The 13,476-nt window shown below is 35.4% G+C and overlaps 2 protein-coding genes across 2 annotated transcripts in view; one reads left to right on the top strand and one right to left on the bottom strand.

Moving 5' to 3' along the window:
- The first annotated feature begins 1,901 nt into the window (after positions 1–1,901).
- ttc38 (tetratricopeptide repeat domain 38) lies at positions 1,902–12,025 on the top strand. The gene is made up of 14 exons (XM_007250501.4): positions 1,902–2,054; positions 2,556–2,633; positions 4,281–4,362; positions 4,992–5,163; positions 6,106–6,279; positions 6,585–6,660; positions 6,791–6,910; positions 7,024–7,083; positions 7,655–7,693; positions 8,380–8,461; positions 9,587–9,752; positions 10,340–10,499; positions 11,245–11,318; positions 11,424–12,025. The coding sequence occupies exons 1-14, from the start codon at positions 2,025–2,027 to the stop codon at positions 11,509–11,511; spliced, it is 1,401 nt and encodes a 466-aa protein (XP_007250563.3). The 5' UTR covers positions 1,902–2,024; the 3' UTR covers positions 11,512–12,025.
- An 83-nt stretch (positions 12,026–12,108) lies between these two features.
- The window catches only part of tspan33b (tetraspanin 33b), a 29,729-nt gene continuing 28,361 nt past the window's right edge, over positions 12,109–13,476 (bottom strand). The window contains exon 8 of the mRNA XM_007250498.4: positions 12,109–13,159. Within this exon, the coding sequence (XP_007250560.1) occupies positions 13,091–13,159 (69 nt within the window). The 3' untranslated portion in view covers positions 12,109–13,090. The remainder of the gene's footprint in view (positions 13,160–13,476) is intronic.

The raw sequence follows: 13,476 nt of genomic DNA, 5'->3' as shown, positions 1-13,476 counted from the left end.
CAGCAACTCAATATGGTAGTCATTAATTTGTATGGAATCTACATGCTTGTATGCATGCCTGGTCACATCGTAGCAAACTCCTAATGAGACACCGGATGGTGCCTTGGGTAATTCCCTCCCTTATCTGAACCAGGGCATCACGGACAGTCTGAGGACATGCTCCAGATGTGTTCTACTGGATTTAGGTCAAGCGAGCAGTGGAGCCAGTCAGTGCTATTAATTATTTCATCCTCCAAGAACTGTCTGCACACTCTTGCCACATGAGGCTGGGCAATGTCACACACTAGAAGAAACCCAGCCACCACTGCACCGGTGTAGGGTCTGACAATTGGTTTAAGAATTTCCTTTTGTTAAACAAACCAGAATATGTTTTATACTTTAGATTCTTCTTCTATTTTGCTTTGAGGACAGATCTGCACTTTCTTGGTATTTTCTCAGTGGCTTCATGAAGTAGACACCTGAAATAGTTAACTTAGAGTATTGAAAGAGTTCCTGGAGGTGCTGAACAAGCTAATCCTAAATCACCCATCACAGATGGGATAAGGTCAGGGGATTGTGGAGGCAAAACACTTTTTTGGTTACTATGTAATTCCATATGTGCCTCTTAATTGCTTTCATGTCTTTAATATCAATCTAAAATACAACAGTAGAAAGTAAGTTAACTACAGAAATAACGAAAAACATAAAGAGACATTGTTTCGATTTGTGCCAATGTCACAAGATCTCATGCTCCCTGAACCACACTTTTACAATTCCAGTCCCGTGAATCCTGACATTTTTTTTGGCCGGGTAGTGTCATATTTTTATTTGCTAAAGATGCAGTAAGTGTATGTAAATCTATTTTATATATATAAAAGAGTTTTGGGTATATATAAAAGAGTTTTGGGTATTTTAAGTGGTTAAACAAAAACAATATTATATATACATATAATATTGTTTTTGTTTAACCACTTAAAATACCAAATACACCAAGAGATGTGTGAGTACGAGAGAAAAGCACGTAGCTCATGTGTAAAAGCAAAAAGATGCATCAATTCTGATTTGACCGCTCACATTTATGTTCATGGATCAGATATATATCCGATTTAGGACCACGTAACTTTAGGCTGACTCAAAACTGATTTTTTGCTCAATGTGGCACAGATTAGATTTTTTTCATGGTTGTGAGAATGTGACAAATCCAATTTTTTCAAAAATCTGATTTAAATCATTTTATGTTTGGTAGTAAATCGGATTCGTATTCAATCCATGGAAATGCAACATTAATGTGAAAATGGTCAAATCGAAATTCATGCGTCTTTTTTCTTTATGCATGCGTTATGTGCTTCTCTCTCATACCCACACATCTATTTGATGCAGCTCTGCAGATAAAGCTGCAAAATCAAGCCGCCTTTTTCACCTCCTCGATCTGAACATGTACTGAAGAAGAGTTGTTTGCTCTCCACTCCAGCAAAAGACACACTTTTCATGCTCCGCGTATGAACTGCTAACACATCAATTTCACCTTTATAAAGGTGCAAGTTGTCTCTTAAATATGTTAAATATGTTTTTGTTGTTTGTGAAGAAGGTGACGTTTATTCACGTATTAATGTGTGCATGTGAGGCGTTTCAGGGACAGATTCGTTCACATTACACACAGATACAGATCACTTACATTTGTGAATGTGAACCATAAAGATAGCCAAATCCGATCTAAGCCAAATGTTGGATTTAAGCAATGTGGTTTGTAATGTGAACGCAGACAAATTGACTCAAATCTGATTTGAAAAAAAAAAATCGGATTTGGCACGTTCACACAACCATTAAAAAAATTATCTGAGCCACATTGAGCAAAAATCTGATTTGAGTAACTTGAGCCTGGTAATGTGAGCTGCTTTGGGCTCTGTGAGTGGAAAGTGAGTTAAATCCACACTGTGAGAAATCCAGTCCAGCTTTTCAGTTTCTCTCTCCGTCAGAGAGGCTCGAACTGTTTTTTTTTTCTGTCAAGTTAAAGTTTTTAGAGGGCGAGAGGGGAGCTTTCAGCTATGCTGGCCGCTAGTTTTAGAGACTGTAAGGTAAGGAATTTATTTATTTATTTACAGTGTTTAATTGCAGAGTCAGGAGCAAGCTATATATCGGGCTTTCTGAGTGTTTTCTGGTGTTAGTTACGGGTAACAGACCCTGACCTGCACAGAATATTTCCACTGGCTCCTCCTGTCTCTGCCTGCAGTAATGATTAATGCGCTCACTGTTTTCTGTCTTTATTTTAATTAAATTATATTAGGTTAAGGTTAAAGCAAGTGTCCTACAGCAGCAGCAGGTTCTTCTGTTGACCTTCTCTGTGCAGTCTCTGTGGTTCACCACAGCTATGCTGATTTTTTTTTTTTTTTTTTTCTTTAGCTCGAATTAGAAGGAATGTCGTCAGACATTAGCTACATTAGTTACATTCCACTGTCAGGAAAACTGTTACACAAGGGAGGATGTTATCATGAGGTGGTCACGGGTATGTGGGTGTGTGTGATAACCCCTGACCCAGATTTTCTCCTCTGATTTTTGTGTTTGGTTTGTGTTTGCAGGCGTGGGAGGCTGAGGGTCTCCCCCTGTCCACTACCAGCAATGAAGCCTGCAAACTATACGACGCTATACTGAATCAGGTAAAGACAATTTTGAGCTCCTTAAGTACCTGGAAAAAGTTCAAGAAAAAAATGAATCATTGGGTCATTATGAAAATAATGTGCCTTTGGTGCTAAAACTTCATTTTAATGAGTATTTATCATATTTATAAGACTTATTTTAACTTTTTATTTCCTGCATGTATCCACCCTGTTATGGTGAACTGTATAAAATGGTAGACATATTAAGCTGTACCTCAGATACTGTAAGTATGGAGACAGTATTAGAAATAGTACATTAAAATTTAAACAATTTATTTATAGTATTAATTGCTGAACTTGCAACAAACCTCTTCACACAGCAAAAAAACAAAACAAAAAAAACAAAAAAAAAAACTAAACCTTAGCTAGTGAAATTATCTTTGTTCAAGGCATTAAATATTATTTTTTTCTCTAATAATAGTTTTTGTCTTATCACGCATTGTACGTGTAATATTATTTTGCTTACTTAGGATCATTAGTTATTGGACTCAAAATAAGCACAAAAAATCACCAGTCAAATTATTTAAATTCTTGAGTCACAATTTAAGCCAAAATCAGTTATTTTTGCTTGTTTTAGATCTTACTTTACTCATTTTGAGATGTTGCAGTTGCTGGTCTCAATCTACATATATTTTGTCATTTTTTTTGCCATTATTTTTTGCAGTGCAGTCTCCTAAAAATAAAGCACTGATGTCACTGTTATATTCACATATTTAAAAACAATAAATCGATAGCCATTTAAGGCTCTTCAGGTCCAGTCAACAACTGGAAATGATACAAGTCCAGTGTATCATCATTTTGAAGTAAAGGGGCCAGGGCCTTTAAGCAAAACCCCCATGTGCACTAAAAAAATCAATTCTGACACTAGAGATCAACATGAATTCAGTGCATTGGTGATTAAAAAGAGGTTCTGTCTAAACAAAAGGAGTTATAAAACTGAGTGAAGAATATTAGAAGGGGATGTTTTTGGAAACAATAAAGAGAAATCTTTAGCTCTACACAGTACAGAGTATGAACTGTTATATTCATTTCATAAATAGCCTCTTCATTTGAATTGCTCCCTCAGTTTATGTATATTTTCCTTCAGTTTAATAAAGCCTTCCTCCAATTTAATAATTGTTTTCTTCAGTATTTAACATTCAGTTGTTTCAATTTTAATAAGACATTCCCTCCGTTTAACTATCAGTTTACTTAGTATTTTCCTAAGTCATTTCTTTCAACTAAAAACATTTTCTCCAGTTTATGTGCACCTTGTAGACTTCTTAAATTAAGAAAAATAATAAATGTAATTCTTTACATTTCTAAAGTATATTTTCCTACCTTGATACTTTATACTTTTCTGCAAAAGGTCATTGTGGCTGCAGGTTTTTATTTTAATCACCAGCAGCACACCCAATTCTACTTATTCAATTGGTCAGATAATGTTTTTCTGCTTAGCTGGAATTAAAATCTGCAGGCACACTAAGCCTTCACAGATAAGATTGTAGAGATCGGTGAATGTGGATGTCTTGTCTTGTATGTGAAAGAACTTGTAAAGAGGAGCGAGAAAGTAAAGTAATAATAAATCATAAATGTAGTGTGTGTGACTGTATTCCGTGTTATCAGTAGTTAATCGTTTGGGTTCTGTGCTGTTCTGCTTGTTGTCAGTATGTAACCTGGCGTAATGATGAGACACTGGGAGGAATCGAGGGGTGCATTGAAGCAGTCCAAGCAGCTGACCCTAACTTTGGTATGTGGATAGAGCTTGGAATATTGAAAGGTTGTGCTGAAAGATTTCAATGAAGTCCATGAACAAAATAGTTATCTCAAAATTAGAATGCATTCACTTCAATTATTTGCTAGTTTATTCTGTATTTTACAAATCAGTAAAAGTTCTAAAGTGGAAAAAAAAAGCAAATATTGTCAGAAGAAGAAAATAAATAAACAATTTATTCAATTGTATTGCATTTGTATTTGACAAGCTTTTATGGGTAACTTTTGGTAAAAAAAAAAAATCACAAAATTAGCTTTATAATGGTAGGGTGTGGTTTCTGTAAGCATAGTTTCATTGCATTTAAAATGACTAAGCCTTTTAATGTAATCTCAATTAGAACTCTTTTATGGTTTTAACCTTTCTTTTAATTTTTAAAAATCCCAGTTGTTTTATGTTCCCATTCATGCATTTTGCATACACATTTTTCAGTTTTGATAAAATTAAATTGTACATTATATCATCTTAAATGGACAAACAAAAATGCTTTAAAATGTCTTTCTGCTGTAAAATCTGTTCAGTCTTTTTGAGGCAAATGTATTTGGCATGACAGCAAAGATATGTTGACACACTTGACTCAGTATATTTTTCTGTTCACTATGCTGTAGTGATGGGTCATGTGATTGGCACTGGACTGGAGCTGGTAGGTACTGGAAGTTCAGTACTGCGTAATGAGAAGCTGGCAGGAGCTGTGAAAAGGACGTTAGATCTAGCCAAAAGCCAAGACCTCACACCCAGAGAGAAACTGCATGTTAAAGCTGTTGACCTGTTCTCCAGAGGGTGAGTAGTACTAGTTTATAATTTGCAAGACATGATCATTATTCAGTTCAAAGAACTGAAGAAAGACCTTCCTGCTTATCTGTCCTTCAATAATGCACTTAGTGCACACACAGCATTAGATATGTTAAAGGGGTGAGCATATACATTGGTTAATTATTGGCTTTACATATTTTCACAAGGTTAAATGTATCCAAGCTGAATTTGCTCTTTTTTTTTAACCAAAAGCATGTCATTAACTGTTAAATTTGCCTCTCATACACCCACTGTTATTTTAATGAGTCACAATGGTTCCTTTGTGATAATGAGGGAGTCGTATGGCTTAATTAAATGTAAAAGAAAGGCAGAAAATAATGAAGGTGAAGATGAAATTAGGATAACCTCACATTTATTACTATTAAAACTGTGCAAAATTAGAATCAGGTGCAGCACATTAGCTGCAGATTATTTGAACATGGATAGGGAGGATGTAAATTAACCATAGAGATTGCAATTTCAGTCCAAGAGCAGACCAAAAGGTGTGTAAAGAAATCTCAAACATTCCTTAAATGTCATCACTGGCTCTACATGTAGCTCTTATCAGCTAATTCTAAAGCACAGCATGTACCTTTTTAAATAAGTAAAACTGTATGTTAAATTATAATGGGTGTGCACAGAGGAAACCCCTTGCTATATTGTGTTATCTCAAGGGGCATAATATCCTAGTATTGTTTAAATAAGGATCAAATGTCCATATGTTTACACAGCAGCGGGACACCTGAGACACACAGTTACTGTGAACTACAACTACAAATGGTTCTTAACAATGTGTTAAAACATGTATTTTTAACGTGATATTTTGTAGTACATTTTACATTTTTTTAAATGAAAAGACATTATTTCATGTAAAAGTAAATTTTCATTTTGAGCAGTTAAAAAGTGCAAGATCCTAAAATTGTGTTTCAGAGCATTGGACAAGGCCTGTGATGTGTGGGAGGATATTTTGGTGGAGCATCCCACAGACATGCTGGCCCTGAAGTTTTCCCATGATGGCTTTTTTTATTTGGGTGAGCAGGTTCAAATGAGGGACTCTGTGGCCAGAGTGCTTCCACACTGGAAACCACACATGCCCCTGTACAGGTACATATTGCAGATTTTTCTACTTTTGGTTTAAAGTTTTATCTTAAAACAGCCCAAGAATACAAATTTACATTGCTCAGATGAAAGCAGTGGTCAATAATACAAAAAAGTTTATCTTTTAAATATGATTTTCACACACATAGAAATGACAGGGTGGAACACATCACACCAAAACTGAATGAAAGTTTTATTGCTTTTGTTCTATTTTTACTGATGTCTTTCATATAACACAGCGAGCTGTAGTACGTTGGGAATTCAGAGTAAAACATCTCATTTTATCAATGCTGTTTCATGTTTTCCTTTAGTTATCTGAAAGGCTTATATTCCTTTGGACTTCTTGAGACTCATTTCTATGACCAAGCTGAAAAAGTGGCAAAAGAGGTAATATTTTTGTTTCTATAATTATATAGTATGTAATTAAGTTTCTATATTCATTGGGAGGTTCACTGGCTTGGAGAGTACATCTGATAAAGTATCTTGAACTAATTTGTTGAAACTGGTATAACTCTAGGGCCTTGCTCTGACTCCTGAAGATGGCTGGTGTGTCCACTCTGTAGCTCATGTCCATGAGATGAAGGCAGAGATTGAAAAGGGTCTAAAGTTCATGGAGTCTAATGAGAAGAACTGGAAGGTCAGTCTTTGTGTGATTCTTAGATGCATGTTATATGTGCTTGTTTTTTTGTTTTTCTTTTGGAATCTACAGAGTTAAGCTGTGTTGTGTGTGTTTTTTGTTTTTTTTTAAAGGTGTGCGACATGTTGGCCTGCCATAATTACTGGCATTGGGCTCTTTATCATGTAGAAAAGGTAAGCTTAAACTGAGATCCATGATATCCAGTCAGGATTTTACTAGTGCTTCCACACATGCCTCTAATTTCTTTGCTGGCCCTGGCATACAGCTCATATTTTTTAAGGGTGCTTCACATGTTTTTAGTGGTTCCATTGATGAACATGTAATGGGTTTAATGAGTGGGGAAAAGCCCTTATATCGATAAAGTGTAGAAATGCATACAAATTAAAATGTTGGCAGTTTTTTTGTCACTTTTGTTATCAAATAACCTAAATAAACAAATGATCTAAATGTATCTTTCAAAAATGTAATTACAAATCTACAATTTAAAAATATTTAACACTAAACATTTTTAACATCCCAAATATACAAATCCAACAACTCACAGTATGACTTATCACTGTTGGATATGAATAATTTGGTATTTTCATGCAAAACATCAAAAGTACGATTTTTGGCTAAATAATTTTGGTTGCTAAATAGTTAATGCATTCAAGGTTTTTTTTAAGGTTTTCACCCTCACACTATGAGAGTATGCATTAGTGATATATGTTTTGATGATCTGAATTCTGTGTTTCTGATTCTCAGGGAGAATATGAAGCTGCTTTGAAGATATATGATGATCAGGTTTGTGCTCTGAATAACTAACCTGCTCTTAGATCTATAATATGTGTGTATGTTTGTATGGTTGTTTATTTGTGTAGTCAAGCAGGATGAGAAAAAGCAATGCAATGTTAAGTACAAAATGTGAATAGTGAGCTTTATACTTCTAATGAATGTAAAGCTGGCTTTACCTAGGTCAGGGTAAGTGAACAGTTGCTTATTTGCTGATAGATTTTTATGTAATTCATATTTTAAAGATTTGATAATAAATATTCATTTATTTTTTTCATTTGTGGCATTAGCTGACACATTTATTCAGTTACATTGGCTTTTTGTTACATTGGCTTTTTGCCTCCCTTGTTACACAGGGAGGAGAATGCAGTTAGAAGTTAGTATTGTTACCCAATGACTTTAGGTGTAATAATGATCAATAACACTAATAAGAAGAGAAACTAATATACTGTATGTTGTGTATGTTTTTGCTTACTAAGTATTATGCATGCACCAGAACAGTTATCATTTATAAGTTAATTTACTTGAGTAAATAAGGCAACTAAGATCATGAGTGAAAAAAAACAATGTTTGTTCTACATGGTTTTGTTTAATACATTTTGATACTTTCTAAGAGTATCAAAATGATGCAAAATAAAAATCCATACATGCATAGTGTTATTTAATTTATATTTACAATCAGAAATTGTTTGTCTCAGGTGTCCCGTCGCTGTGTAAAGTCTGGAGCTATGCTGGATACGGTGGATGCCTGTTCTCTGCTCTACAGGCTGGAAATGGAGGGTGAGGCCTTTGTATTGGTTTGTATTAGTTTGAATCGACTCATTAAGCATACTTGGTGCAATGACACAGCAGTCAAATCCTCACAGCATAAGCTCAAAATTTAGTAGACAGCCTTCACTGGAGATTAGAGACATTTACTGCAACAAAAACTGGATAAACATACTTTTGTACCTTTTTTTTTTAATAGCCCCAGAACATTATTTTCTCAATTCATCTCTATGCATGTGTACATTCCATGCTATCTGTATTAATTAATTTAGGTCTCAAGTTACTAATAACACACCTGAGCTTAATTCCTAAGTTATGATATTTTTCTGGTATTTTTCAAACTGTGAACTGATAAGTAGAAATTATGTGTTTATGGCAAACTCCTCTGGAATAAAGCCCTCCAGTGTTTAAATTATACACTAATGAGCCTTTAACATTAACACCATTGACAGCTGAAGTGAACACTAATTATTGTAAACAACAGTGACTACAGTCAGCTCTTGAAGTTAATGTGTAGGAATCAGAAAAAAATTGTCAAGCCTAACGATGTTAAATATATTGACAAGTGCCAAACTGTGATGTAAAGACAAACTAGGTAAGGGCATGTCTAAAACATCAGGCAAGTCTTGTGCCAGGTCCCAGTATGCAGTGAATGTACCTACCAACAGAGATGAACCACCTGTGAATGGCATCATAAGCACCTAGGGGGTTTATTGATTTAATCCATGAAGACCCCACATTACTACTTATAGGGCTAAAGGATGTACTGATAAAGTATTGGTGTATCTTGTTGGGTCCATGTCTTAAATGCCCTGGGATGGGTTTTCCAAAAGCATCCTTGCATCCTTGCTCTTAATTGGTCGTGGATGTTGATCATGCTCTCTCTCCATGCTAAGATGTTCTACATGCTAATATGCTTTTGGGAAAATCTGCCCATATGTTTTAGTGACATAAGAGGACCTTTTCAATTTTAGGCAGATGGTGTTAATATTATGGATGTGTACACAGTATAAATGCTGTGTATAAACTCTGTATCGTGCAGTTTATGGCTTTATGATTTCAAAATGCTTGTTACATTCCTGTCATGGTCACAAGCCAACAGTATTTCTCATAGTACGTGTTTCTGTGCTATGGTAGGAGTAAATGTAAAGGGCCGTTATCGGGAGCTCCTGCAGGTGACTGAGCCGCATTCTGAAGACCACACTCTGCTCTTCAATGACCTGCACTTCCTCATGGTGTCTCTGGGCTGCAAAAACACCAGTACAACGCAGCGTCTGCTGGAGAGTCTGCGAGTGCTGGCCAAGTGAGCTAAAGTCTTCTTATGTAACACACTTGAGAGCCCTTATATAACAGCCAAAGCACTAGGAAGCATAGGGGTGTATTAGGGGCACAGGGTGGGGTGTGCAGAACTCACAGGTTAGCTGTGAGATTGAGTTGCTGTAGGTCTTTGCTCTCAGACTGGTTAACTGTGATTCCAATTTCTACCTGGATAGCTGGACCATTTCTAGAATCTGCAAAGATTTTATCAGTGAGATGAATAAACAAGTGAAGAGCACTTAGAAAGACAGTGTCATGTTTCATAATATGACTTGACTGGAAGATGTCCTCAGAGGGAAGTGTTTGAGTGCAGCATCTGTTAAAAGCTGGAAATCTTCTCTGCATGAACAGAACACTCCACAGTCATTTCCTCTTTGCTATTGGCTTAAGCTTTTGCAGTTATATATATATATATATATATATATATATATATATATATATATATATATATATATATATATATATATATAAATATGTTAGATAAGACATAGCAATTTTGTAATACATCACAAGAAATTTTATTCCGAAGCACGATTTTGATCATATGACCCAGTCTGCGTCTTCTTTCCACAGAGAACCAGGAGAAAACCATGAGCACCAGTTGGCTGAGACTATTGGGTTGCCCATGTGTGAGGCATTGGTGGAATATGACCAAGGGAACTACAGCAAGGCAGTGGAAATTCTCAAACCAATCAGATACCACTTTGTAGAGATAGGGGGCAGCGATGCACAGGTCAGTTACTTAAAAACCTAATTTCTCTCATGGTGGCCAACTGTACTTTTCAGTATTTTAAGCCCCTTTAACACACCAGATCATACAGCTAATCAGCTGATTAACACACATTATTGCATCTGTGGATCTTTTAAAGCCAGACAATTAATAAAATATACAGCAAGCATCTTACCAATCATTGTCAGATTATTTAACTTATTTTAAGAACACCAACTATAATCAGCTACACTTGTATTTTAAAATCAAAATCAGCACAATAAGTCACCAGTCAAGTTATTCTGATTCTTGTGCCTAGAATTTTAATTGATTCATTAGTATGAAATCTTACTACGATTGATTATTACAATTGTCATGTACAATTGTCATTTTTACAGTTTAATGTTACATTTGGTTAAGCAAAATTGCATTTTTGTTCACTATTTGACATTAATCTGGCAGTGGTTCTTTACATTGTGTCCAAACTGACCAATAGAAATGCTCTGAAATTACTCAAAATAAAGTGCCCCATGACCCTCAATAAAGCTTTTTTCCTTCTCCTGTTAAGTTTTTTGTTTTTAAGTTTTTGCATTACCTGGGAAAATATATTTTACTACTAACTGTACAATGTTAGTCATTAATAAACAGGACACAACCTTACATCCACATCAGCAGGTATTCTTTTTTTAATCATAACTTATTTAACTGTGTTAGCAACTTTTCCTACTTTTCATACTTTTCTTAATGTCACTTTTTTATTGTTCTACAGAGGGATGTGTTCAGTCAGCTGCTCATTCATTCTGCGATTAAGTCAGAGGACAAACACCATCAAAGATATGCCAGGTCAGACAATACTCATAACTTTATAATTGAACTGACAATTTGATACTGATTTTCAAATGAGTATTATATTTTGCTATTTATATTTATCTGTTCTCTTTTGTCCAGGTGTCTACTGGCTGAAAGAGACTCAGTGAGGCCTAATTCCCCTCTCACTGACCGACTGATCCAGAGGGCCCATTCTCTACATCTATAACTGCCAAGAAGCTAAGGCTATGTTCAGATTGCAAGCCCAAATCTGTTTTTTGCATATCTAGATTGTATTCAGGTTGCTTTTTAATAGTCTGAACAGTCAGAAATCTAATGAAATCAAATTTTTGCAAATCGAATCTATTCCATATTGGATATGGTTTAAAATATCATTACAATTTTTAATGATGTAACTTAGTCTGGATGCTGTGGATGCTCACAAAACACCTACACTCTTATTACAGCAACCTGTGCAGATATGTTTGTGATGTTTGGAGACGTACATGCAAATCCAGTAAGATCATTCGCAAATACCAGTGCGGACAGTCATCTCAATCTGATTGCAGATCCAACAAATCCAGTTTGATTGCAGTCTGAATATTAGCCCTACACAGTTTCTGACAATCAGCACATAAAAAATTTGATATTGATAATACATTGAGATTTATTCAGATTAATTGCTTGAATGTTAATGTAGCATCCGTTAAATAAACCTTTTAATAAACATATAAACACTCTAAGATTAGTATTTATTAGTATTAGTATTTATATTTTTAGGTTCAAAGTGTCTTATAGTTGGGTCTCTCAGAGCTGCCAGGACAGCTTCAGTGCACCTTTGGCAGAGATCCAGGAAACGTCTGGAAATGTGCTGCAGAGATCCTCTGAGAGATACTGGTGTTTTGATAATGATGGTGGTGGAAAGCACTGTGCTTCACTTCCAAAATCTTGGCCCAAAATATTCCATCTCTTCAGTCAAGTTTAGCTGTGCAATTGTTATGTCCTTTAAAATATATTTTCGTTCTTTAAAACATAATAGTCGTCATATTTAATACCACATCATATCCTTTTTTGTTTGTTATATCCAAACAAAACCTTTTAATGAGATTTTTATTCCTAGATCTCTTAAATGTGTATTAGTTTTTCTAATAAGTATGCACTACAATCCTGTGAAATTCCTTTCTGTGTATGTACTAGCTTGTACTCGTGATTGGTCCATCGTAATATGATTTTTGGCGTATCTAAATTCTATTCCAATTGATTTTTGATTGTCTGGACAGTATAAAAATAACTAAAGGTGATTTGAAATGCAAATACTATTCGAGGTGATTAATCACATGCAATATGGAACACAATGACCTAATTAAATCCAGATTGACAGAAGTGTGGAGGGTCCAAGAAGAGTGCCAAAGGTTAGTTACTGACACTGACTCACACCACCAGTTGTTACACATGTTTGTTACATCCAGACACACAAATCTGATCTGATCACTTGCGATTAGTGTTGACAGTCTTCTCAATGGATCTGAATTGAGAAATATCCAATGATCCGTTTTGCCTGCAGTCTGAACATAGTATTGGATTTTTTTCTCTTGATGGTATGTATACCAAATTGAGGTCAACATTTATTTTTTAGGCCAAGAGGTTGGTACCACATTAACTGCTTGGTGTATGTAGAATACCTGTCTGGAAACATCTACACTCGTAATGTTTCTCCAATCATTTATTCAGGGGTTTCCCTTTCCCTTGAATTCATCACCCATCTGTATGTTCAGCATCTGGCTGTGCAGTCTTCTCTGCTTCAGGCTCTACAGCACGGAGCTGATCTCATTCTGGATCTGAGAGATGAGGATCTGAGACAGCACAATACCTGCAATCTACCATTCACAGGAAAAAAAAAAGAGGCAGGTCAGAGGAGGTCAAACATTGTGAGACTTAGTTATGGAACATGTCTTTACCTTGAAGTCATCATGCATGGCATTGTATTTAAAGGTATAATATATATAGTAAAAGCTATATGTATTACATAGTTGGTGTGATGCAGTGGATAACACCACCACGTGCCAGTGAGCTAACATGTGGGAGACTAGGGTTCAATTTCAGGCCTGGGTAACTATGCTGCACTACACCAATAAGAATCTTTGGGCAAGACGCCTAACACTATATTGGCACAAATCTTTAATAGGAATAACCT

The sequence above is a fragment of the Astyanax mexicanus genome, chromosome 9 (assembly GCF_023375975.1).
Source record: "Astyanax mexicanus isolate ESR-SI-001 chromosome 9, AstMex3_surface, whole genome shotgun sequence".
In the NCBI taxonomy this organism is placed as follows: domain Eukaryota; kingdom Metazoa; phylum Chordata; class Actinopteri; order Characiformes; family Acestrorhamphidae; genus Astyanax; species Astyanax mexicanus.
This window is presented reverse-complemented; position numbering and strand designations above follow the sequence as displayed.